The 24,296-nt window shown below is 40.5% G+C and overlaps 1 protein-coding gene across 1 annotated transcript in view; it reads right to left on the bottom strand.

Annotated features, from left to right (window-relative positions):
* LOC104275647 (glutamate receptor-interacting protein 1) overlaps positions 1 to 24,296 on the bottom strand; it is a gene marked incomplete at both ends in the record, with an annotated part of 44,109 nt that overhangs the window by 8,394 nt on the left and 11,419 nt on the right. The window contains 3 exons of the mRNA XM_009871660.1: positions 236 to 391; positions 4,602 to 4,771; positions 6,369 to 6,516. Coding sequence (XP_009869962.1) covers positions 236 to 391; positions 4,602 to 4,771; positions 6,369 to 6,516 — 474 coding nt within the window. The remainder of the gene's footprint in view (positions 1 to 235; positions 392 to 4,601; positions 4,772 to 6,368; positions 6,517 to 24,296) is intronic.

Here is a 24,296-nt window from a genome sequence, read left to right as displayed (position 1 = left end):
TCAGTCAGAATTTTCAAGCCTTTTCCTGTCTACAAAAGTTGCCTTACCACAGAAAGGAAAAAGCATAAAATGTCAGAAATAACCTTGGCATGGCTATGAAAAAGTGTAGCATCCATAAAACTGAAAAGGTTTTAGTGCCTGAAATGGGAAAAATATGAGTAAAAGAAGAGAGGAGGGAGGAGGAGGAGGAAGAAAAGGAGAGACTATATCATTTGGAAAAAGCATGGAACATTACGAAGGCTTTTCTGAGGAGGCGCATTCTGGAATTTCAAGGCTGGCATCCTGCAATGGTCAGGGTGGTAGGTGTTATAATGGTGGTAGGTGAGGAGGCTGCTGTGGCTGTTGGCACACGAATCCCAGGTAAGTTGCCTGTTGCTTCTTTGAACTTTCACTGCCCGCATGAAGGGATGATGGAAAATCAGAAAACAAAAGGACCAGAGAAGAGGGAAAAGTAACTGAACTGCACAAACAAACAAAAAAAGTCCAAAAATGAAAATAAACTGAAAGTAAAGTAAAATGAAATCATAAACAATGTGGTCTTGTCTTCTTATCAGGGGGTGCTAACTTAAGGAACAGAAATATTTTTGTTTCTCAGAATAAATGCTTCTGATATTGAGTTGGTTTTGTGGTTTTTTTTTAGTTTCATTATATTTGTTTTTAAAAGGATTAGTACTGGATCAATTTCTAATCTCACTCTGGCTTTAGGAGCTAAGATTGCAAGCTCCTTAGAAAATACTGAGGTATTATATATGACCATTAACTGAAGGTTAATAAGTCTCTGCTCACATTCACCTACACAAAAAAGATCAACCAGATACTATACATAGCACTGCCTAGAATGGAGATGTTTACTTGCCAGTCATTTCAATTTACGGCATTGACATTTTAATTTTGCCACCATCTATTGTTGTCATTATGCTACTCTGTGCAGTAAACCACTTCCCTGAGCCAGCAGCAGAAAAACTCTGTCCTGAAGCCTGGCTATTAAAGAGTTCTTATTGATCACTTGAATGTGCAATTTAATGTGTTCTCTTTCTTTCTGAACTTAATCTTCAAAACTTAAAGATGATCCTTTTCTGGATGAAATTTGAGACCATATTTGGATGCTGGAGTCTGGGATATGCCAGAAGTGAAGGCCAGTATTTACCAAGAGAATGAGAAGCATCTCAGCTGATGTGTTAAATGTTAAAGGGAAACGATTGAAGTCAGCCTTCATTAAATTTAGTGTGGCCATGTCCTTTCTGAACCATAGAGGAACATTTCAGACTGGGGACTGTCCACTGGATTTTTGTCTTAAAAACACTGAAGGAGTCACATGTACTATGAAACCGAAGTTTGGGCCATAAGCTGTACTACATTTGTTTGCTGCTACCTGCAGTATCCATAATGGCTGCAGACACACGACCCCATTCTGGACTTCAACAGTAGCCAAAAATCTTGACTGTCTAGATTGGGTGCACACATTGCATTCACATCTTACTCCATGAGACAAAATCAGGGGGAAAAGGGTAACTACTGCAGCAAGCACTGTGCAGAGCCAGAGGAAAAGCTGTCCTTCTGCTTCACTCCATATCACATGAGCAAAGATCTGCCAATTGTCCGAATATGTCAACCCTCCTCTGCCTCAAAAGCAATGCCTGTCACTACTGCAAGGAGCACAGACAAGGGAAGGGAGGGGAAAAGGAGAGCACCAGGGACCACGACGTCCCCACAGCCTTGTGGAGTGGTGGGCACTCTGGAGGCCCTGGGCCTGTGTCCCTCTCTGAAAGCACCCCTGCCGTGCCCTGATACGTGTCTGAATCAAAATAATTCCTCTTATTTATTTTATTTTACTTTATATTTTATTATTTTTTAAATCTCTCAGCATATCGCTAAGATGAGGATGGGGCGTGACTCCAGCACCAGGAGGAGTGCACCTGCGCCCTGGGGTACCTGCCCCGCTGGCACCAGCGACCTCATAGAGACTTTGGAAAATCTCACATCAGCCAGAAAAGTCCCAGAAACAGCAGTCTGGATATAGCCATATGTATCTTACAGACTTATCATATCTTCTCAGATGAAACCCTCTCTTTGATTCTGCACACAGACAGCAAGATTTCTGAACTTTAGCTACAGTGTAAAAATTAAAATCTGATAAGAACCATGTGGGCCAGGTGGATTTTCATTATTTTCAAGTTGCTGTGAGCCTTGTTTAATTAAAAAGACTGCTTCCAGCAGGAAATTATCTGGTAGTCTTTGATATTTTTTGTAATGTTTTATTTTCACGCTGAGAGTAGAGATAAAAATGTCCTACAAAGTGGGAAGGTACACAAATTGAGTTTGCTCAGCTTGTAGAAGGATAATGCCAATTCAACAAAAAGTTCTGTAAAAGAAAATCCTATTGTGTGTAACCGTAGTAATTTAGTGGTAATTTGAGCTATTGCAACCCAGGGTTGTGTACAGCAAACATAAAACTAATGGGGCAGCAAGAGAAACGAATGTTAGCAGCACAGTATGAAGGAAAAAAATAACATGAAAAAAACCCTGATCTTTTATAGTGCTCTGCATTCTATTTCAGGGCTAAAATTTCAATTTATTTTATATACTGACTTTCCAGCCCATTTTAAATTCCTAACATGTTCCCATAAGACCAATAACCGAGCTCAACAGATACAGCCCTAATGACTCAGCTTATCCCAGACACCTAAAGGGAACTTTCCAAACTCTGCAGCATCTAGGCCACACCACGCCTGAGGGTAGGTCATTTCCAGCAGGGTACCTGCTCCCATAAAGCTCCATACATCTTGAATTTGTCATGATATCGGAGCAGCACCACCTAGTGAAGGGCTGAGAAGGGCTGTAAAAGTTTTTCTGCCTTAAGAAAGCAACTTTATTACCTTATGGAGATTTCTCTCCAAAAGATGCTTTTATGTAGCTTTTGCAAATACCCTTGATATGATTTTGTAATGGCCAGTTCTTAACTCTGTCATGGAAAGAGCACTGCATTTTGTAAGCATCTACATTGGGTCAGAGTGACTAGCACGTTAACAGCATCAATTTATTTTAAATGTTAGTTAAGAAACTAGCTGCTTCAAAGTAATACAATCATCTAGACAAATCTTTGGCCTCGGTACTCATCTTCCCAAAGCAAACATTCTTCAAAGGTTCTTTATCCAGCCAGAAATTGATTGTGTGACAACTTTGCTCCAAAAAAAACCCCAACAAAAAAAAAGAAAGATCTGTTTGCAACCTACTGTCATAACTGAAAAGAATAGAAATATATTGCAAAATTTGGTCCTCATCTCATTCTGCTTCTGCAGTAACACTCCCTGCTCCCTCAACCCTCTAATCAGCTTAAGTAGAAAGGGGAAAGAGGTATAGCTGAAAAACGGTAGAACACGGTACTGGGAGCATTACGTTTTGTTCACCCTGATCTAGGAGAAAGTAGTGTCTCCTCAGCTGCCAGTTCAGTATTCACCACTCTGATAAACTAAGCACCATTTATCACGTTTGTGTTTAAGTGTCACATATGTTTAAGTGTCACTTAAGTATCACATGTGTCACTTTAAGTACCACATGTGTTTAAGTGTCGCTTAGACGTGGTGTTGGGTGATATGGTTTAGGTGAACTTGTAGTGTAGGGTTAATGGTTGGACTTGATGATCCCAAGGGTCTTTTCCAACCTGAATTGTTCTATGATTCTATGATTCTATCCAGGGACAGCCTGGATCTCAGACAGATGCCTGAGGACATTTACCATTACTGGCATTTCTAGGCATTACAAATCTTGACTTGGTCTAAAGGAGGCAGAAGCACAGTACCAGAGGCTCAGAAAATGATACCATTGGTTCATCCTGCAACAGACGTACCTATTCTCTGTGTAGTGGATAACCCTTGTTACTTCTTTGATGTCCATCAATATGTGGTATTTTAGACTGAATTTATGAATAATGTGAATTAGCTGTTTTCCCAGGATTAGTCAGAAGACAAGACAGGCAGCCCCCACCTTCAAATAGTCAGACATTTTTAATACATTCGATTTGAAAATAGAAAGCTGTTCTCTTCAAGCATGCTGGTATGAAATAAATATCATGGTGAAAAACGGCTGGGATCTGGGGAACTGTTTCCAAACAAACCTTTTTCATAAGCACTGACAATGAACCCATTAAGCAATCACAAAAGTACTTTAAAAGATGATGGCAATAAATAATCATGCCATTAACAAAAGAAAATGCAGGGGACTTTTGAGGCATTTTAGAGGAAAACAGGTGCTATTAATGACTACCAAGTCAATATGTTGAAAAGAAGTTGGCTGTGGTCCTTTGTCCCCTTCTAAATTTAAACAGCTATTTAGAGATTCATTTTCTGAAGTACCCAGTCGCCCCCCAGTGATTGCAAGAGCAGAGTCAACAGGTGTCCCTCTCTATCGACAGGAATCTCAGAGCGTACATTAAGGTCAAGAAAACACGGAGCTTCTCAAAAACTGCAGAAGCATAACCTGGGGAGCTGAAGCAACGTTCACAGACATAACTGCCGTGACAGCTTTCTTGGCCATTCAGCAAGGGCAGGCAAAGAAAAAGACAGAAAAAAGAAAGGGCTATTTGGTGCTACAGATCCTCTTACCATGCTCCGGGCCTTTCAACGCTAGCCGTGTCTGGTGGTGAGGCAGGATCTCAAGTTTGACGTTATCCGCTGCGTTAGCCAAAAACTGAGTTGCTTCTGCCAGCGTGCAGTACTCCATGCTGGTGCCATCAATGGACAGAATATGGTCTCCTACATGTAATGCACCACATCTACATAAAAGGGGAAAAAAACTCGGTATGATCAGGTATGCTCTTTGCTTGGAAACTGAGTTTTACTGCCTTCAAACTGGTCATGACAACTATGAACGTGTTCAGTTTTTTCGAGAGAGATTTGTGTTTTGTAGGCATTGTCACTGGTCAGACTTTATATCTATTAGTACAAACCTTAAAAACAATTCAGTTAATACAGGATATGCCAAGACACCACTCACAGAACTGGAATGGGGTAGCTGACTATAAAAATATGTGTGAATGGCAGCAGAATAAAATGAGCAGAGCTTAAGGAGACTCAAGTAACTTGGTCACATATCCCTCACACAAGCACCCAGTTCATCATTTTTTGAGTTCTATTCCAAACATTTATTAGTACAAAAGCTGTAAATGATGATGAAATTATGCAGTAGTCAAACAAATAATGAAACCAGGGCTAGCATGGTGACTTGAGGAGTGGGGTGGGGAGGGGGGGGCTATCTGCTAAATCTCGCTGCACTCAAGAGACTGGCTACTGGATGAGTTGAGAAATGCAAACACAGCAGTCAGCATCCCGACGTACCAGTCAAGTGGACAGCTCCTTTAATTGGTTACCCCCTGCGAAACGGGAAAAAACAGAGGGAGAAAATTAAAGCATCCTGCACCATTGAACTGGAGAACACCCCTGGATCAATGGCCGCCACTCTCAAAATTTCTACTTTAGGGAAAAGCCCACAGAGGAGCTGTAGACTCACTGCTACAAGTGGGTGCTACCGAAAGCACCGTTGTCAAAGACGAGTTACAGGGTAGGGTGACTGGGGGGGACATGCAGGAGGAATTTGCTGCTGAAACGTAATATTTAAGGAATTTTTAGATAGAGGTATGTATATAGAAGTATACCCTATAATGTATAAACACATACACACACACACATACGCACACACCCCAGAAAAGATCCCACAGCTCTGTTACAGAGGTTTAGACCACTGAGGAAAAAATAGCTATTATTTTTTTTAAAATGGTTTAAATGGTTTTATTCAAAGGTTTAAATGAAACGGAAAAATTACAGCAAAATAACTTCAAAACACAGGAGTCAGTCTTCCTAATACCTCAGTCATATTCTAAAATACGAACAAAAAATCCAGGCATAAGGAGTTCCATTTCACTGTGCCACAAGAATGAGTGATATGTTCTAAAAGAACACTTCAAGGTCGCAAAGCCTCAAAATTTACTTCCCTTGACAGCTGTTCCATGTCATGGGCTTACTTTAAGAATTCCAGCGGGTTATTTAACGCCACAGCATTACATCACCTTCAAACTTCTGTGTCACATAGTGCAAGCAGACAGTCAGATATTACACGGGGGCTGGCTTATGTCACTGAATAATACATGAATGAGCTAAAGTAAATGGTGTCCTGGAGGTCTAAAACTTGGCAGTATGGAACAACGATCCGACAAAGCGCTAATTTTAAGACCTTCAATCTTGAGAGCGTCTGGTTCAGTTACTTTTATCCAAAGAAAAAAGAAAAAATGAAGGGTTTCTTTAAAACCAAACCAAACAGAAGTAGAAATAAGATGGATGTATGGAGCTGCAGTGTCAGCTCTCTGTCTCACTCACCTGTCTGCAATACTCGCAGATTTGATTTTGTCTATGACAATGACCTGTTTGTTGCAGCACATCGAGGTAGATAGTGCAACCCCAAGAGCAGCACCGGGAGTTTTGGCAACTTCAACCAGCAGTGGTCCAGATGCTGTTGCTACTGAATCTGTTAAAATTAAAAACCAAAATATCAGTATAATACCAATGTGATAATTACGCCATTTTCAAATTTTCCCACATCGAATTTCCATGGCTATTCTATTACTCTAATCAGATAATATGCCACTTAAGTTTCAAAATAGCATCAGTTTAGCTGTCAAGAATCAGGTCTTAATGTTGAAAATTATATAAGCAAGAGTAAGTTTGTGAATCTAGCATGTCTGAGTGTGTCAGAATCAGAGATGCACCAGGTTGGGGAACCAGGATGCGTTAGTGAATCACTCCCTTGAATAACTGAAGTTAAAAACTACCTGTAATTTAAAACAGGCATGCTGAAGAAACACAATTAATAAAAAAAAGTAGAAAATTACTTGGGGAAAAAAAAAAATGAGTAAGTGAACAGGTTAAAGGAAGATGCCAAATTAATTTCCAGAAAAGAAGTGGAAGTTCTGTGGACAACAGCTATAATAATAAAATGAAGAAGGCAAAGAAATGGTCTACCAGAAATCCCTCACAAAAAGAAAGGACGATTTAGGAGAAAATGGTGAAAGTGCAGCAGGTATGGCAGCTAGAAATAGTAGGAGTTAAAGCAAAATGCATGTGAGGAGGTTCAGAAGATTCTTGTAATACCCTGTCACTGGATAAAGTACTGCATTGCAACAGGGCACAGATAGTAAATGACCAACACTGGAAAAAAGAGAGCGGAAAAATAGGAGGCAGTAACAGTCATGACTGATGACTGTGGTGAGGAACTATGCCCAAGAGAGACAAGTGCCAGACAGAACAAAGAAAAAAAGACAGCAGGCTGCTTCCTATGTGCCAAAACAAAGCAGGCAGTGATAGGGGTGAAGTACATTCTGGAGACTGCCTCAGAACTCCTACTAACTGATACCAATCAATCAACAACTGATCTCAGTGGAACAAGATACAGTCCTTTAAGGACATAAAAAGATTGAGACAAAGAAAGTGGTATCAGAAGCCTTTGGAGGTACTTGCAGTCAGAATAAGGGAAAAAAATGAATAAATAAAGACTTATGCTGGAGCAAAGTTACCAAACATCCTGCTAGCAAACAGGAGGGCTTTGTATTTACAGAGTCCTGGACACTGCTGTCACAATACTAAGAGAATGTTCAACTGTGATGTCTCTCAGAAATCCCTGAGATTGAAACTGTAAAAGAACTGCAGCTGGGCTTCAAGGTATGGGGGAGTAGACAGATATAAGATATTCCATTCAGTCTTAAATCTAGAAAATCAGTTGAAAATGTTATTCTGGCACAGAAGAGAAAGACTGTGAAACAGCGTATTGCCATGCAAAACTAATGAGCTGTATGATGACAGAACGAACTGAATCACAGTTTAACTAATACTCAGCTAAGGCGCTCTTACTCGTTAGAGAGTACTGTAGGTAAACTGGATACAGAAACGGAGTGAAAAAAGGTTCTTGGATGGAATAACATACAATACCACTAAAGAACCTGTTAATTATTATAGAATTTCACTTCCCCCTCACAATTTGAAATCATTTTTATATTCCTGTTGTCCTTCTCCCGGTCAGAAACCTGAGGGCTTGAAGGGTAAATTTAGTATTTTTGAAAGTGCTCATTAAATCCGAGTGATTCATTTTTGTGCCCAACTGGGATGGACCTTTTAAAGGCTGAACTTCCACAGGCACTAGCAAAATAAATTGCTCCCCAAATCCGAACCAAACTTCAAATTGTGATCCACCAGAAGAAAGTCCACCTAGTAGCACTCCTGCCTGGAGCTTCAGGCACTAAACAGCTTTAAGCTGGATGAACTGCCATCAGCAGCTACCTGTCTTTCTCTAGTAACTAAAGAAGGAGGTTAGCACAATCAAACTCCTGTCTTAGATGTCTTGGTTTAGTGTCTAAATAAGGCAGATTGCACACAGTGACTTGCACACAGCCAAATAAGCAAGGGCAGCAGAGCACAGGTTAAGAAACCCCGATTCCCATTCCTGCACTGAGAAACAACTATTTTCTTCTTGAATATTCCAGAGATTATTGGAGCTACAAACAAGCTGACATTTACAAACACATAGGAAGAAGGCTCAAACAACGTTGGTCACCAGTACTGTGACAAAGGTTTGAACTCGTATTGATCCAGAAAATGGCAAAGCTCAACCTGCTAGTGATCTATTGCAAGCTCCTTCTGTAACTATTGCCTCGAGAAGAGGAAACTAAATGCAAATATCTCTTGAGAACAAGTAAATCTTTCAAGATGTTGCTCTAGAGTTATTCAAGAAATGCACGATCAGCTTATGCCCTAGTGTTATTTCCCAGGTGCCTGCTGAAACACACAGGGAAGGCAAACCAAGGCAGACAGGATGAATAAATAAGATAACTACATTAGAGGAACCAGAAGAGAAGAAATGGAGTGTGTCTAACTGTAGAAAATAAACACAAGGAAGAGAAATCAGAAGGCAATAATCAAGCACACATTCCCTGACAGAGAACGATTAGTTTATCATGTTGAAATAAAGCATGGATATGAAAATTGAATCATACAGGTATAAATTATTCATGTGTGAAGATGCTTCAGTCATTAAGATATTTACACCGTGACTGAGGCACTTACACACTATGTTGATTTATTGGCTATGTAATTACATAAGATATACTGATGAATGTTTGTGTGAAAAATGGTCGAGATTTTTGATTTTGTTAATAATTTTTCCCACTTCTGAGCACTGCATCTCAATCAGTACAAGAGGCTTGATTAAAACCTCCCAGAGGAAGAGGCATTGCTCTCTGCATGCTAATGCATTTCTTCAGCTATATAGCAGCATACATTTTTTATTTGACAGCTTAAATCACTGGTAACAAGGATTTTTATTCAGAATATACTTTTATGATGTGTAAATATATAATATATGATATATAAAAAGTTTTGGATAAAATAAGCAGTGTTATCACCCTCCCTCACCTTGAAAGATAATCATAAATAATTTTAAATTTGAAAAAAATTGTTTTTAAACCTGATTTCCAATAGAAATAAAGCCTAAGCGAACACACTGTGCATCTGTTATACATACTTGTAAATGTATGTACCTGCTAATCCTTGCCTATCCTCATTTCTTGTCAAATCCAGTTCAACAACTGATGGAGAGAAAACCACTTTAGGATTCTCACAGCAGGGCAAACCAGAAAGTGAGCTGCTTGTATTAGGCGGCAGAGAATTTACATGTGAAACAGTACTTATAAGTGTTCTAAAATGATAAAAAGCTTCAATCATAGATTGCAATCAACACTGACACTAAATCCACAGGAAACCAAACTTTATCAGTCTATGATGCTTCTTCCCCCCCCCTCTTTTTTTTTTCTTCCCAAAGCCTTCTTGTACTTCAAGCGGGGAAGTGCTGCTACACTGTCAGCATGTTTGTGTAGGAACACTGAGTTCTGCCGCTACTATCTGGGCTCTGCAGCTTCTCACTTCTCTAAATGGAAGGTTTTGGGTGCTTTCTTTCCCTTTTTTCTTTTTTTTCCCCCTTTTTTTTTTTGTTGTTGTTGTTTGAGAAGTCATGGAACACAAGGTAGATATAAGTTTTTGAGCTGCCTGGAAGAGCCAGACAAAGCGGAAGGGTGTCAAAACAGATTTTGACCTTAAAGAGCCAGCTGAACCAGTTGAAAGACATGGCTCCGCAAGACTGCTATTGATCTTGTCTGGATGCTGCTGTATCTTCTAGCAGTGATGTGAGTCACAAACAAGTGGATACTTCACTATCTCACACTAATTTTTCTCTTGCTGAGCTTTTTCCTTATTAGGTGTCCACAGGCTAACTCTTTCTTCACCTTAAAATAGTATATACCAGGTTCATGTAGCCATCTCTGTTGTTGTGACTCTGACTGAAAGCAGTGAAAAAAACCACAGTACAGCAAGTCTATGCTGGTTCAGATCAGCAAACAAATACATAGTTCCTCAAAACTGCAGTTCTGGCAAAGCAAGTTTTAATGATTTTGTAGCAATGCATTCACAGATGTTAACATGTCTAACTCCTGTCGAACTAGAAGATAGTATTTGCAAGAGATATTTTTTCTTGGTCAAAAAAGTGCTCTTCTGCTCCTCACATCTATCTTTGTTCCATTCATACAAAATCTTTGCAGACTACAGGTAGCAAATCGAGCAATGCCTCTTTCTGGTAGAAGCATTCTTTTATCCATTCTGTTCTTGTCAGTACACCTGATTCTTTATCTTTTCTCTTTTTTAATGTAACTCTAATTTTTATACCCAGTATCTTTGTACCTCATGCTCAGACTAGTCAACAAAGCATACTGTTACTTAGAACAAAGAGACACACAGATTATATTTTCCAAGCAGTAAGCCTCATAAAGGTCAGGGCATGTGACACCTGGATATCTTTCTATAACCCTCCTAAAAGGAAAAACATCTTCTAACCCTAAACCATGAGTTCCAATTTCCAAAGACTTGACCAGTAGCTGAGCAGATCACAGAAATCTGTTTCAGTGAAGTTAAACAAGATTGTTGGGGAAATTAAAAAAAAAACCCTGAAGTCTCCGATACTCACTCCTTTAATAGCAAAACATTGGAAAATTTACAGCAAATCACTTCAGAGAAATCAGTCTGAGTTCCCCCATGACCTCCAAATGGTCTACACTTCACACTTGCTTTCCTTCGCTCTCTCTGTGCCCTTTTTTTAATTCACAAAAATCAATGATTCCTTTTCGGCACCCGCTCAGCAATCACACATGCTACAGCTCTGACGTATATGGGACAATCGCTGATTGTTCCCTCCAGAACCCGTTCAGTAAACCATCATATAGGGATCCTCACAAGTCCTTATATGAAGAAACACAAAGCCATTTCCTTGAACTTGCTTTCTTAAAAAAAAAGCCACACAACAGAATATAGAGGAGGTTTACGTTTTCATGTATGCAACCCAGCAGGAGCTACGGAAAGGGTCCAATGCAAAACCTACTGCACCTCCCTTTAGAAAGGTTGAGACAACTGACACGCTGCTATCAGCACTCAGTGCACAGAAAAAGGTCCTTAGAAATTACAGTGGGAAGTTTAGTGTGTAAGGCACAGGATGCTATGACAGCAATCCCAGCTTCTGTTGCCAGATCTCGGCCTTTAGTTGCCATATTTTAGTCTTAACAAGATATTTTACAGAATAACCCATGGTAAGGAATGGGCAGCAGGCATAGCCATGTCAGCCCACTCAGAATCAGTGCATTAGTGCCCCTATTTTCTGAAAGAAGTGGCAGGAATTGAAACTTTTTTTTCCCCATAAACGGTTCAACATTTCAGGTGTCAGATAGGTTTATCACTAGGAGATCTCTGAGTATTTGTCATTCCTTTGGAAAGCTAGGTTGCTGAAATGCAAAAACCAGAGTCAGTACATTTCTTATTGGGCACGGAAAAACCCATGGCTAGTTGCACAATTTTGAGCCCACGTAACCAACCCAAAGAACAGGCAGAACTTCTAACAGATTGGATTAATTCTAAGACCTGTGGCTTTAGCAGCAACTCTCCATATAGACCATCTTGCAAGGCGCTTTATAGCAGTCCTCAGCTGACAGCAGAGCAAAATAAAAGCACTCCAGGATTCTGCATGCATTCACATTCACTTTTCTTCATTAACCAACAGACTACTCATTACTGCCAAACAGTATCTTAAATTGCACTTAATGAATCTTGTCATCCTCCATGTGGTTTGCTTATTGTATTCTTAAAGACTACTTCTTTTTTTCTTTAAATGAACACCAACCCAGAAAGAACACTCTTTGTTTAAAATCACAGAATCATCCAGGTTGGAAAAGATCCTTGGGATCATCGTGTCCAACCATTAAATACTAAGTAAAATGCTCATTCTGTAAGATAGATACACTTAAAGTTTTCCCAACACCTCACAGTCCAGTGGTGAGATCATATCTCTCTCTGTGACAGACTTGTAAAGCTCTACCGTACCGTGGCCGTGCTATCTCCCTTTTCGTGCTTCCCTGAGACTGCCCTGGATTGACCACCTCCTAGTGCCTGCCTTCTCCGTGGTCTCCAGCAAACCAAGAAATGGTTAGTTACTCTATTGTGCAAGAGGAAGATTTGCTGGGAGTGGGGAAGTTTTTCTCTACCTTTCTCCTTCCTCTGTGCTTCTCTCTACTAACACCCTTCTTTTTTCCCAGGTTTGTAGTTCGCCAGGTCACAGGTGCAGAGATGAAAAACTCCCACTTTTGGCACTGTTTTTCAACCACATCCTAAAAAACATTCTTAGGCCATCTCCCTAGCATTTTTAATTCCCTTTGCAGCATCATTTTCATTCAGTCATATTTAACACCAACTAGATGACTAGCCGAGTCTCCCTTACACATGCAGAGCTGATTGGTTGTTATTTAAAAACTAAATTTCTGGGGGTGGGAAGTTGCTTATTTATGTAATACCCTTTCCTTGTACTCCAAAGATAATTTGATCTCAACAAATCCCTAATCTCCATCTTGCAAGGACAGGAATATTAATTACATGTTTTAAAAGATGATCTAATTAAGAAATTGAGATTGGGATCACAGGTCAATGGTTTCAAGAGGAAAAATAGCAGCAAAGAAGAGAGGTAGGAATAAGACTTCTGCAGTGTCTAAAGGGCCCAGGAACAACATTCAAGATGCCCTACAGCTGGGTTGCACCATTATCACTCAATCATAGGAATGTTATTTGATTCCTTGTACTTATGTGACTGTAAAGATCAAAAGTGAATCACACACAGGGCATCGATGCAAAGTACTGGCTTCAGTATTTTGTTCTACTGATACTGCACAATGTTTGCACCCTGGCTTCGTTCACGCTTCATTTAGCAGAGTAACCTTTTTTCATCTCATTATGGGAAAACCAGAATCAATGCCAGCTAGCAAGCTCTGATAATGATTTCTGAAAAGCTAAAAGTCATCAACAGTGTTTCTAATTCTCCCTTGAGAGCTAGAATACAGAAAATATTAATAAGCTTAATGACATGTGAGACTTTATCCTAAAAATATATTTTGGAAGTGAGTAAGCTAGCATTATATATTTCAAGAAATATTTGAAGAGAGAGGGCGGTAGCTTCTTTAATAATAAAACAACTACTTAAAAATTAAATACTGTTTTTTTTCAAAGGGTCAGTGGCAGTCTCCAAGGCCCAACTTACAAGCTACCACAAAATATGAGTGCTCCTAGTGTTCCCTTGATTATGGAGCATCTGTGTGTTTCAGGCAGGATGCACAGTGAACAACAGCTGTTCTAATTTTACCCAGCTCAGCTAGAATTAGAGGGGCAAACCCACTGCTAGTCGTGTTATTATAAAATAGTGTCATTTCCCTTATTGCCAGTAACAGCATGGCAATGGAGCTTCTGGGCTACAGAGTCCACAGAAAATCATGAAATTGCTGCTAAGGAAAAAAGCCACCAATGGCATTTTACACCCTCTCACCTTTAGAATAATCATAATCCAAAATTTAAAAACACAAATAGTTTCAAGAGAATACCAAAGGAATGAGTGATAGTGAACTCATAGGGACCTCTCAATGTCAGAAGGGAAAACAGAGACATTATTCTCTAAATGGATGTGCCACCTATCTCTTCCCCTATAGACAAACAATTTCCTATTTCTGTCAATTGACTGGCCCAGTCTTTCCATTTTCCTCTTCTTGCCTAATTCCTGCAATACATTTATATGCCTCTAATTCATCAAAGTTCTTCAAAAGCTTAAGAGCTGCCTCTACCTAATTTCATACATTGCAACCTTAGTGCCATTATCCTCCTCAGCTAAGAAATGCCTGCTAACTAGCTGAAGAACCATTCCTGCCTTCAAAGTGCTCCCACTTTGTACTCAAAATCCACTTGGGACTTTTTCTGACTTTCTCTTAACATTCAGGCCACAAAAGCCTGCCTAAAACCCTTCTTCGTAAAACACCTCAAATTTTGTGACACTCCCTCCTCCTAACTCTGTTTCATGCTCAGACTTCTTCCATTTTTATTAGGCCTCTCCTCTGTTCAAAAGCTGTATTAAATCCCAATCTCTTCATTTATCTGTATCTTTCTGTGTGCCCTGTTAATCTAAAGCCAATTTATCTATTGCTGAATTTACAACAGAGGGGGCACATGGTGGATGGAGCCTGTGCAGAAGATCCTGGATCTGCCTCTTTGAGGCTAGTCTGAATACATTTTAAATAAGCCCAGGCTCTGCAATTTCTTTCTTTTGTTACCTTGAAAATGAATATTACATAGAGAATTAAGGTGACACTTAAAAAATGACTGAAAACTCAAACCTCCGTCCCTGATGGCAGCACACAGTTTCAAATCTTTAGAGCCTATAAATACATTTTCATGGTTAGTTTGGCAACCTGAGCCTCAAATATCACCTTTCTATTGAAGGCTGTCTCCTGAAAACCACTCTGAAACACTATATAGCATTAGATTGTGAAATGTTTGCAGAAGTCAGCAGGGATGGAATTCTGACTGCATTTCATTCCAGGAATGGAACTCAAAAATAATTACTTTGTAAAACAAAAAAGAAGACAGACCCCCAAAACAGTGCAAATAATACGTAAAGTCTCTGCTGAGACTGTGCAATACAAAACACTATTTTATCTATTGCACAAAGCCTAGATAACAATCATAGAACCATCAGATCATAGAACGGTTTGTGTTGGAAGGGACGTTTGAAAATTGTTTTGTCCAGCCCCAGCTGCCATGGGCAGGGACACCTTCCACCAGATCAGGTTGCACAAAGCCCCATCCAACCTGGGCTCAAACACTTCCCATGTTAGGCCATCCACAACTTGTCTGAGCAACCTGATAGATACTTATGTACAAAAGAGCTTCTCATACTTATGTTTTATGGCAAGTAGAACAGGAAATAAAATACACACGATGTCTGATTTCTTCAAAGCACTTCAGCTCTTGCATGATTCTGTACCTGACTAATCACAACAAAAAGAATGAATGAGGACAACACAATCTGCATCTCTGCCTGCAAACGAAGACACAGCTGGTGTGTCTAATTTTACATCTGCCAGCCTTGAAAGTATGCCTGCAAGGACAGACTACTACAGATAATACAAAGTGCTACAGTACCCATAAATTATGTCTATTTGCTATAATGACCCTAAGTTTCCATCTAACAGAAACAGTAATAATTAGAGTGGGACTGGATCCTCTTCACAAGGCTACAGAAGACAAAGGCCCTCACTGCCAGCACTTCACAGATGGGAACAAACACCATGAACATCCAAACTTCGTGTCGAGCTGGCAGCCCCATCTGCCCAGGACTCTACCAGGATAAAGACATCCTGGATAATCCCAAAAACTTCAGAGCAAAGGTGTGCCCTGGACAGTTTGGACACCTCGGTAAGAGAGCTGACGTGCATATGAAACAGTTAAGGCAAATAAGGACTTGTCAATGCTGAGCTGGTCAGATAGCTGAGCTGCCCCTTTCTGCCCGCCACGCCGGTGGAAATCCAAGTCCTGGAAGCAGCAGAGCCACAGGAGTTAGGTGCCAGCCCTGTGACAGCCACTTCTGCTTCTCTCCAGGGTGGCTGACCCAAGTGCAGCCCCACTCCCACAGGGCTGGGCTCCTTGGAATACTTGAGGTGCATGACTAGATCTTGCCCAGGGGTTCTCTGTACTGAGCCATACTGCCTCATACATTCATGATGACTTATTATTTGCATGTGTTAGTGACCTATGCACACAAGTGTCTGCCTTGAAAAGCTAACTCTGGTTTGATTGAACTGGAAAGAGGTTTCAGACTAGTCTAAAACTAATCTGTAAAGCCGATTACCTAAATATAAACCAGAAGAAAAAATAAGTTAAACTCTACAATATTGTCCATAAAACACAATACAAGTTTCCGATGCTACAAATTTGTACTATCAGTACCACTGTTTTTCCCCTAAAAACTTTGTCTCTTTTCAATAATCTCTGCTCTAGCACAGCTGTCTTATAAATAATTGGTGCATTGGCACAGCCACAGCATAGAATACTACCAAGCAGAAGGTCGAGGCTCAGATCTGACCTTGATATTTATACACTGAGGAGCAGAGTGAGAGTTTTGCAGCTCTCAGGGGTTGCACAGGATATTTTGCCATTCACTGCCAACCACTCATGAAACAAAACTTTGGTCAAATGAGTCAGGAAACAAGTTTATTAACTTCCCTCTCTTTCTACTTTGGTATTGCCTGAGCAGCAGTTCAGCAAAAATATTTCAAAGAAATGGAGAAAGTAATTTAGGTAAATTGCCCTCATATTCACAGTTCTGACCATAAGCTCTTTGATCCCAAACTGCAAAACTAATTCAGGATTGCTCACCTGTTGTGTACATATTTCCCATTTTTTTCCTCCCCAGTGCTTGTTCCAAGCAATACAGAAACGGTACCGCTGGAAGCATTCACGTGTTTGAAGTAAATGAAAGTTTCCACATCCCCTGTTCTCTGCAGCGTACATTTCCAGAAAAAAACAATGCTCTCAAAAATGAGGTGAACCTCTAGAAACCCCAAGCACCCCATAACTGGCAAAGTCCCAGCGATGACAAGTGCACTCTTCCACCTGATTCCTCAGCAGGCAGACAGCCAGCTCGCTGCCAGGGTCACCCTTAGCAAGGTTCCTATGTGGCTTCTCCTTTGCTGCAGGACAATGAATTTACCTCCTGCTGCCAGGCTCGGAGGGACTCCAGGTCCTCTCATGCCCCTGCCTGATGACTTTTTTTTCTTTTTGACTGCATTCCAGTGCTCATAAGGTACATAGATTTGTAATTCGTTATTTACTGAATCTGTGTAAAGGAGAAACTGTGAAAAGCCTCTACCAGGTGTGGCGTTTTTTTATTTTTTTACCAGTAAAAATCCACCCAAATTTACCTAAACTGTAAAGACATTGAAAAACTAGAGGTCAAAGTGCTCAGAAAACGGCTATTCCATTCAACACTGATGAGCTGACCACAACAGAGAGACTGCTTATGCAAATCATAAAAACCCAAATGAGGAGTTGATTAAAATCAGCAGAACATCAATATAAATCATTATAAAAATACATGCACATAAAAAAAACCCCTCAGAAGTGTCTGTTTACAAACAGAATGACATTAAAAGGAAAATATTATGGTCATCATGTGGGCATAAAGCTCTTCAAACTTAATGAAGCCCAGAATGAATATTGCCTGGATGAACTTATTTTTACCTCCTTTCTTAAATTAAATAATCACACACACTTCCTCCTTCAGGAGCCTCATGTGGAACGTAGACAGTAACTATTTAATGAGTACAAACACTTTTCCCTTTTTTTTTCCATGCCCATGCCTTAATTACTAAACAGTGTTATCAACATTCCATGAGTGTATGTGGTGTGGGGGGGAAAGCTATTGTATGGTGCAGCCTCTGAATATTCATTACAACACACGTTTATTAATGATTTTATCTTATAACCACCCGTTAGAGCAAAAGCATGACATTTTCCCCACTGTACAGATAAACAAGTGAGGATCAAAGAAATGAAGGTCAAAAGCATCCCTTAGCCCAGAGAGGGTGATTTGAGACACCTACGACGGGATTCACTGCACCAAGGCATCTGTACAGCAGACCTGAGGTAGCTACACCTGAGCTGGAGGCCTCAACTCCCTCTACAACCATCGGAGAAAACTGGCATTTAAAAAATGTGTTTCACCTGCCCTAGTTTAGGCATCAACAAGACGAGACAAGCTACTCCTTAGAACATTCCTCTTATTTGACTGTTTTTCACATCACTTTGCACTACGCAGCAGGTGACTGATGAAGGAAAAACATATGCAATGATCCCAATTAAAATCTGTATCATAACACATATGCTCCAAGGCATCTGTGTAAGGCTGCACGAGCATCTTTAATTCTTGCATTTCCCATCCCTGAGGAGCTGAGCTGAAAGGAACTTAGCAAAGACAAGAAAAAACTTTCCCTAATATAGACAAAGTCTTTTGGAAAAGTCATCACAAAAGGCTGCTTCTCCTGAGCACACTGAGCTGTCTCCCTTCAAAAACTTACAAATGTGGCTAAGTCTGGGTAGATTTTCACTGGCATAAGCTGAAGAGTTTCCTGAAAAGGGTTCTCTCTCCCTCAGCCAGTACCTACTGAATTGCATGCCCATGTTCCAGCACTTCAAAAAGACACATCTTCACAAAGAAAAGTCTCTCCAAATTTCTCACCATAGGCAAAATAACTGTCTCTAAACTCATTCCTGCAAATTGCTGAACAATCCTGCCTGTAAATGCTTAGGGAAAAAAAAAAAAAAAGAAATGCAGACTTAGGTAGTCTGCCACAAGAAAAACCTTAGTATAAACAGCTGAAGTTCTCATTGTTCTTAAAACATGGGTTTAACGATGAGGCAGTTTACAGAAATCTTGAAAAAGTCATTCCTCCTGCAAGTGGGATCATAAAGAAGCAGAGAAAAGCCACATTCTTTCTTCTTTGCTTTTCCTTTGCAGCTCTTTCTTTTTATGGCAGCTGATACTTTTCCCACATTTCATACCCAACTAAAGAGTGGCAGAATGCACCGAGACAGACCAGCAGCACCAAGGCCTTGCCATGATTTGTAACATCACATGCTAATATTTGAAATCTGGTCTGGTATGCTGTCCTGCAACATATTAGTGATAATCAATAACAAATTTAGCAAACTGAAACGGGGAAAACAATTTCCAGAACTCCCAAACTCTGACGGAGTCAGTTTGGTGAAAAGAAGCACAATGTCCCACGGAAAGATTGGAAATATTACTAGCGGTAAGATTTAGCAGACAGTGCCCAAGGTGTCCACATAAAACCACTATCCAGCTTATTTCAGAAGAGATCAGTGGTGTTAAACACAACAGAAAACTGACCAAGTGCCCAATGCTTCTGACCAAGAAACCATAAAAACACATTAGGAAGGCCTAGATAATATAATAACATATATGACAGGTTAGTGAGCAACTTCACAATTGACTGTAAACAGAAGTCTCTGTGGTCATAGTGTAATATTTCACTTAAAACCATAAAATTATTGTTTTTTACAACCTTTCAAATGAAAAATTAAATATGGAAATATTAAACTACAAATTCATGAAAATATGAAATTCTTCATTGCCCCACATTGGGAGCCAATTTCTGTCTTTTGAAGTTTAGGGCTGGGCTGGCCCCTAAACTCTGACAGACGCTCTCTCTGTGATCTCCCAACCACCCTTCCAGGGGAGCGTAACAGGAGAACCAGGGAGAGAGACTTCACGGTTGAAAAAAAATTTGAACCAGTTTAATGAAATAGCAAATAATACTGACAATAACAAAGAGGATGTTGGACTACATACAAGTATGTAAATATCTTCTGCAGCAAGAAAACTGGAGGTGGCAACACCAGGAGCACAGGGAGCGATAAACAGCCCATGACAATCCTTCCAGCACAGCAGGCACTAAAGGCTCCCAGGCTCTTCTTAGGGGCCCTTATATACTGAGCACCACAGGAAGTGACACTGTGACTGGTCCATTTGGGCCCCTCAGCTCAAGAGGGACAGGGAACTGCTTGAGAGAGTCCAGTGCAGAGCCACAAAGATGGTGAAGGGAGTGGAACATCTCCCTTCTGAGGAAAGGCTGAAGGAGCTGGGTCTCTTTAGCTTGGAGGAGACTGAGGGGTGACCTTATTAGTGTTTATAAATATGGAAAGGGTGAGCATCAGGAAGATGGAGACAGGCTCTTCTCAGTGATGTCCAAAGACGGTACATGAGGCAACAGATACAAGCTGGAGCACAGGAGGTTCCACAAAAACATCAGGAAAAACTTTTTCACTGTGAGGGTGACAGAGCACTGGCACAGGCTGCCCAGGGAGGTTGTGGAGTCTCCTTCTCTGGAGACTTTCAAAACCCACTTGGATGCATTCCTGTGTGGCCGCCCTAGGGGATCCTGCTTTGGCAGGGGGGTTGGACTAGATGATCTTTCAAGGGCCCTTCCAACCCCAGACATTCTGATTCTCTGACCTGACCCACTCTCTCCTCCCCATACGTACAGCTGTCCCCTCCTGCCCCATTGTGACTGCCACCTGTGCCAGACAGCTCCAGAGAACAACTATCCTGGTGCACTCAAAGGAGGACACGTGTGAAAGCCAAAAATACATGGTGGCTGTTCATCTAAGAGTTTCTCTAGCATGCTTGAGGGTGGAGGCTTTTGCTGTAATCTAGATCCAAAGTGGGACAATCTTACCACAAAACTGGTAATTTCAGGCATGTACACCCTGTTCCTATGCGAGTGCTGAAGTACCAGAAGAGAACTATCCTAGCAAAGGGGTGAAGAGAAAATGGGCATGGCATGTTCTCTTTTCACTCACGGACAGCAGAGCAGTGAGTGGTAACTTGGTGCAAATAAACAGTGTAAATGGCACTGTTTTTAAATTATCTGCATCAGAGTTACATCCTTGTAATATGCATCTTTTCTACACTTCAGACTTGAATTGGCTGTAGAGTCCCTGAAGTAGATGCTCTTATGCTGGCACTGAAACAAAACATTGCTTTAGTGGCGCAAACACTTCTAAATTAGAAGACTTTTACGCTGGCAGAAGACGTTTTTGGTAGGTATAAACTGAGCGTCCATTTGGTGAGAACTGAGGAGGGTAGCAAAGAAGCACAGCTCTGCTATTTATTTCCCTACGAGCAAAGCTCTTTGAATATAAGACAGGAGCTAGATTCTTCTCCTTTCGCTCCTATTTTAAATCCCAACTGAAATCAATAAGACTCTTCCCACTGAGTCAGACAGGCTTGGACCAGGCCTTGGCTAACTTCATGAAAAGCACATGACGGCTGCCCAAGATAGTTCTTGCTCTCGTCCTAAATGCTTCAGATGACAGCACATTGCAGCACTGCTGTGGTTAGGGATTAGATGCAGCTTCAAGTGCATGCAAAACCGACTAAATTCTGTGGAGAGAATCACCTAGCAGAGCACATTCAACAATCAAGATAAAGGAATACGTTTAGCTAAAAATGTAGTAGCAGGGTATTTAATGTCTGAATTAAGCATTTATATTAATATGAGGTAGTTAAATGCGAATAACAATGGCTAGTTAGAAGAGGCCGGTGGCCTCCCTGAGACAGAAAATGGCAGGAGGAACTGTAGGGAGAGTTTAGTTTAGATATTCTTTGTAGCTATGGGGGATGTTGTGCCAAAATCATATTAATGACAGAGAGGAAACCACAGGCTCAGTGTGTCTGCAGTCCAGGTAGTTTTTTTCCTTCTTAATTTAAGCTGCTTGAAGCCTTTAGATTTCAATTAAGAACTCAGGCAAGATGACCTGAATCAGCAATTGCTTTTAGATATAAAATAAAGCATAAAGAAAAATCCAACTAGGTGTTTTTAAAGAAAGTGTTGAGAGACTTCCTGAGTAACTTAACACCAAAGCTCTGCCTCAAGGTGTATATATTACCATCTTTTCATGTATATAACCTGTGGATTATCTGCCAGAAAAAAGTGAAACTAACCCTGTAATTCAGAGGCAATATAGGTTATAGATGCTTGTGTGCAATACAATAGAAAATCTTACCCCAGAAAGCCCTTTCTTTCTCATTAGCATCTCCATCTCTGTTCCCCCACTATCTGTCCCTTTCCTCCCCAGAGCCTCATTGCCTCTGATGCCCTACAGCCAATTTCATCTATTTGTAAAACTCTCCTCTGCTTCCAATTCCATGCAGGTAACCTGAGGGTCTGGGTCACCACATGACTTGACTCGCTTCCAAGAAAGTGTGCTTTTATACCGGTGTGGGTTCTGCATGTAAAAATGCAATTTTATCAGCCAGGGAAGAAATATCTGGAGGCACATAAGAGAAAGGAAGAAACCTCAGCTTGCCACAGCTTTACCTGTAACCTTGGGAAGTTGTCATATCCTTCATTACTTATCTCTTCAGGAGGGCTCAGCATTCTTTTTTTCGGCTGCAGTGAGCCATGACTTTTCTGCTAGTGTCAGAATTGCAATTAAAGATGAAACCAGTGAATGGTCTAGATAAGTACTCTTCATAAAATCACTGCCACCCTCTTCTCCTCCTCCAGGAAGAAAATAGGGAAGATTTAAGTGAAACCTGCAGTCAGGTGCTTGCCTTTGGTTTATTTCAAATTGTGTTCAATTATCACAGAAACATCATTTTGTTAGGGTCCTCTAGGATCTACACTGAAATAGCAACATGACCAATCAATAGTAACAGACAGAATATACCGGACAGTTTCCTTACAAATTAAAATCATGAGACTCACAGAAGGTCAAACACCACTAATGCGAGTCACCAATGAATTGATTAAAAAAAAAAAATCCAATGGTATTTTTGGCTGAACACAGACTAAGACACATAGCAATTTTTATCACTACTGTTCCCCCAAACCACTGAGTTCATCGGCTACAAAATGATCAAGGTGTGGTAACCAAACATTTAGGAAAAACATGAAAAGACAGGTTATTACGGGTGTTTAAAATTACTGTAGGGGAATGTGGTTTGAATAGCAAATGCACAGAGAACATTTCACTCATTGTACAGCTGAGTAACACCATCAGAAGGATATTTCAGTGCAACAAGATCAGGCTGCAAGATGTGGCTCTGACTGGCACTGATGCAATTACCTTTGAGTATCTATGTTGATCTAAAGATAAACTCACTCAGCTTAGATGTAGATTTTTTCCCTACCCTACATTTCCAGCTCACAGGCCTTAGTATTGTCTTCTCTGAGCAGGCTGCATCTCCCATGTGCTCAATACTACATAGTGCAATCTCACAGAATGTCCTTCAGATCTCTTTCACACCAATTTTGCACTAGAATACCAGTGCAAATTGAGAGAGTTCATATTTAGGCAAAATACCCAAACCCAGTCATACTTTAAAATCCATCCTTTTCCAGCATAAATGTTCTGGAAAATGATGAATGAACCTTGAACCTTAGTGTCAAGGGATGAAAATGTGCCCTACTGCATCCTAGTTTAACCTCTTAGTTTATGCCCAGTACAGGTGTTCCAGGGATTCTTGGGTTTTCTCCCCTTGGCCTAACTTGTCAGGCACTGTCTGGATGTATCATACCAATGAAAAAAAAGTCAAGAGAAGAGAGTACTTTGACTCCAGGTTTTTTAAACACCTCGCTCAGGGAAAGTCTCGGGAAATATTTAGTGTTTTCCTCTCCCTGGAATGGAGGTAGGAATGGAGCCTTTGCTGCTGCTTTTATTTCCTTAAAGATAGGCCCTTTTAAAGACAGCTTCTGGGGTTATAGCCCAAGTTCTCTCTAACATAAAGAAAACCAAATCTGTCCCTTATTCCTCAGTCTCTCGGATGACTGCAATGCCACTAAATCAGATCCAAAGCTGAATTTTTTAATTGGATTTTTTCTGATTACAGAGTTTCTCTTTCATTGAATTGCATGTCACATGCAGAAGATCCTTTAATCTCCAAGAAGCTTAATTATCATCCTCTTTGTAAAACTTTCACACCTGCACACTTCGGCTACCTGTGCAAATTTTTTTTTTCCAGACCAGCATAAACCAGGATACCTCATTATCCTTGTCAATCTGCTGTTCACCAGCACGGTCAGTAACAGATAAGCCAACTGATTGAAAGGTAGCTTGACTAACTTCCAGCTGACCAGAGGTATGAGCATCTAGTAGACATGACAGCTCTTTTTCATGCTGCATTTCATGGCACACCTGGATAGCCCTCATGTAAAGTGGAAAGATTTGTCAATCATTTGTTTTTAAATGCTTACTAAAAGAAGCACAACAGCCTATCCTTAATAGGCAGAGGCTGCTTCCATTTGAGCATCCAAACCCTTGAATTAG

The sequence above is a fragment of the Apaloderma vittatum genome, unplaced genomic scaffold (assembly GCF_000703405.1).
Source record: "Apaloderma vittatum isolate BGI_N311 unplaced genomic scaffold, ASM70340v1 scaffold5056, whole genome shotgun sequence".
In the NCBI taxonomy this organism is placed as follows: Eukaryota; Metazoa; Chordata; class Aves; order Trogoniformes; family Trogonidae; genus Apaloderma; species Apaloderma vittatum.
This window is presented reverse-complemented; position numbering and strand designations above follow the sequence as displayed.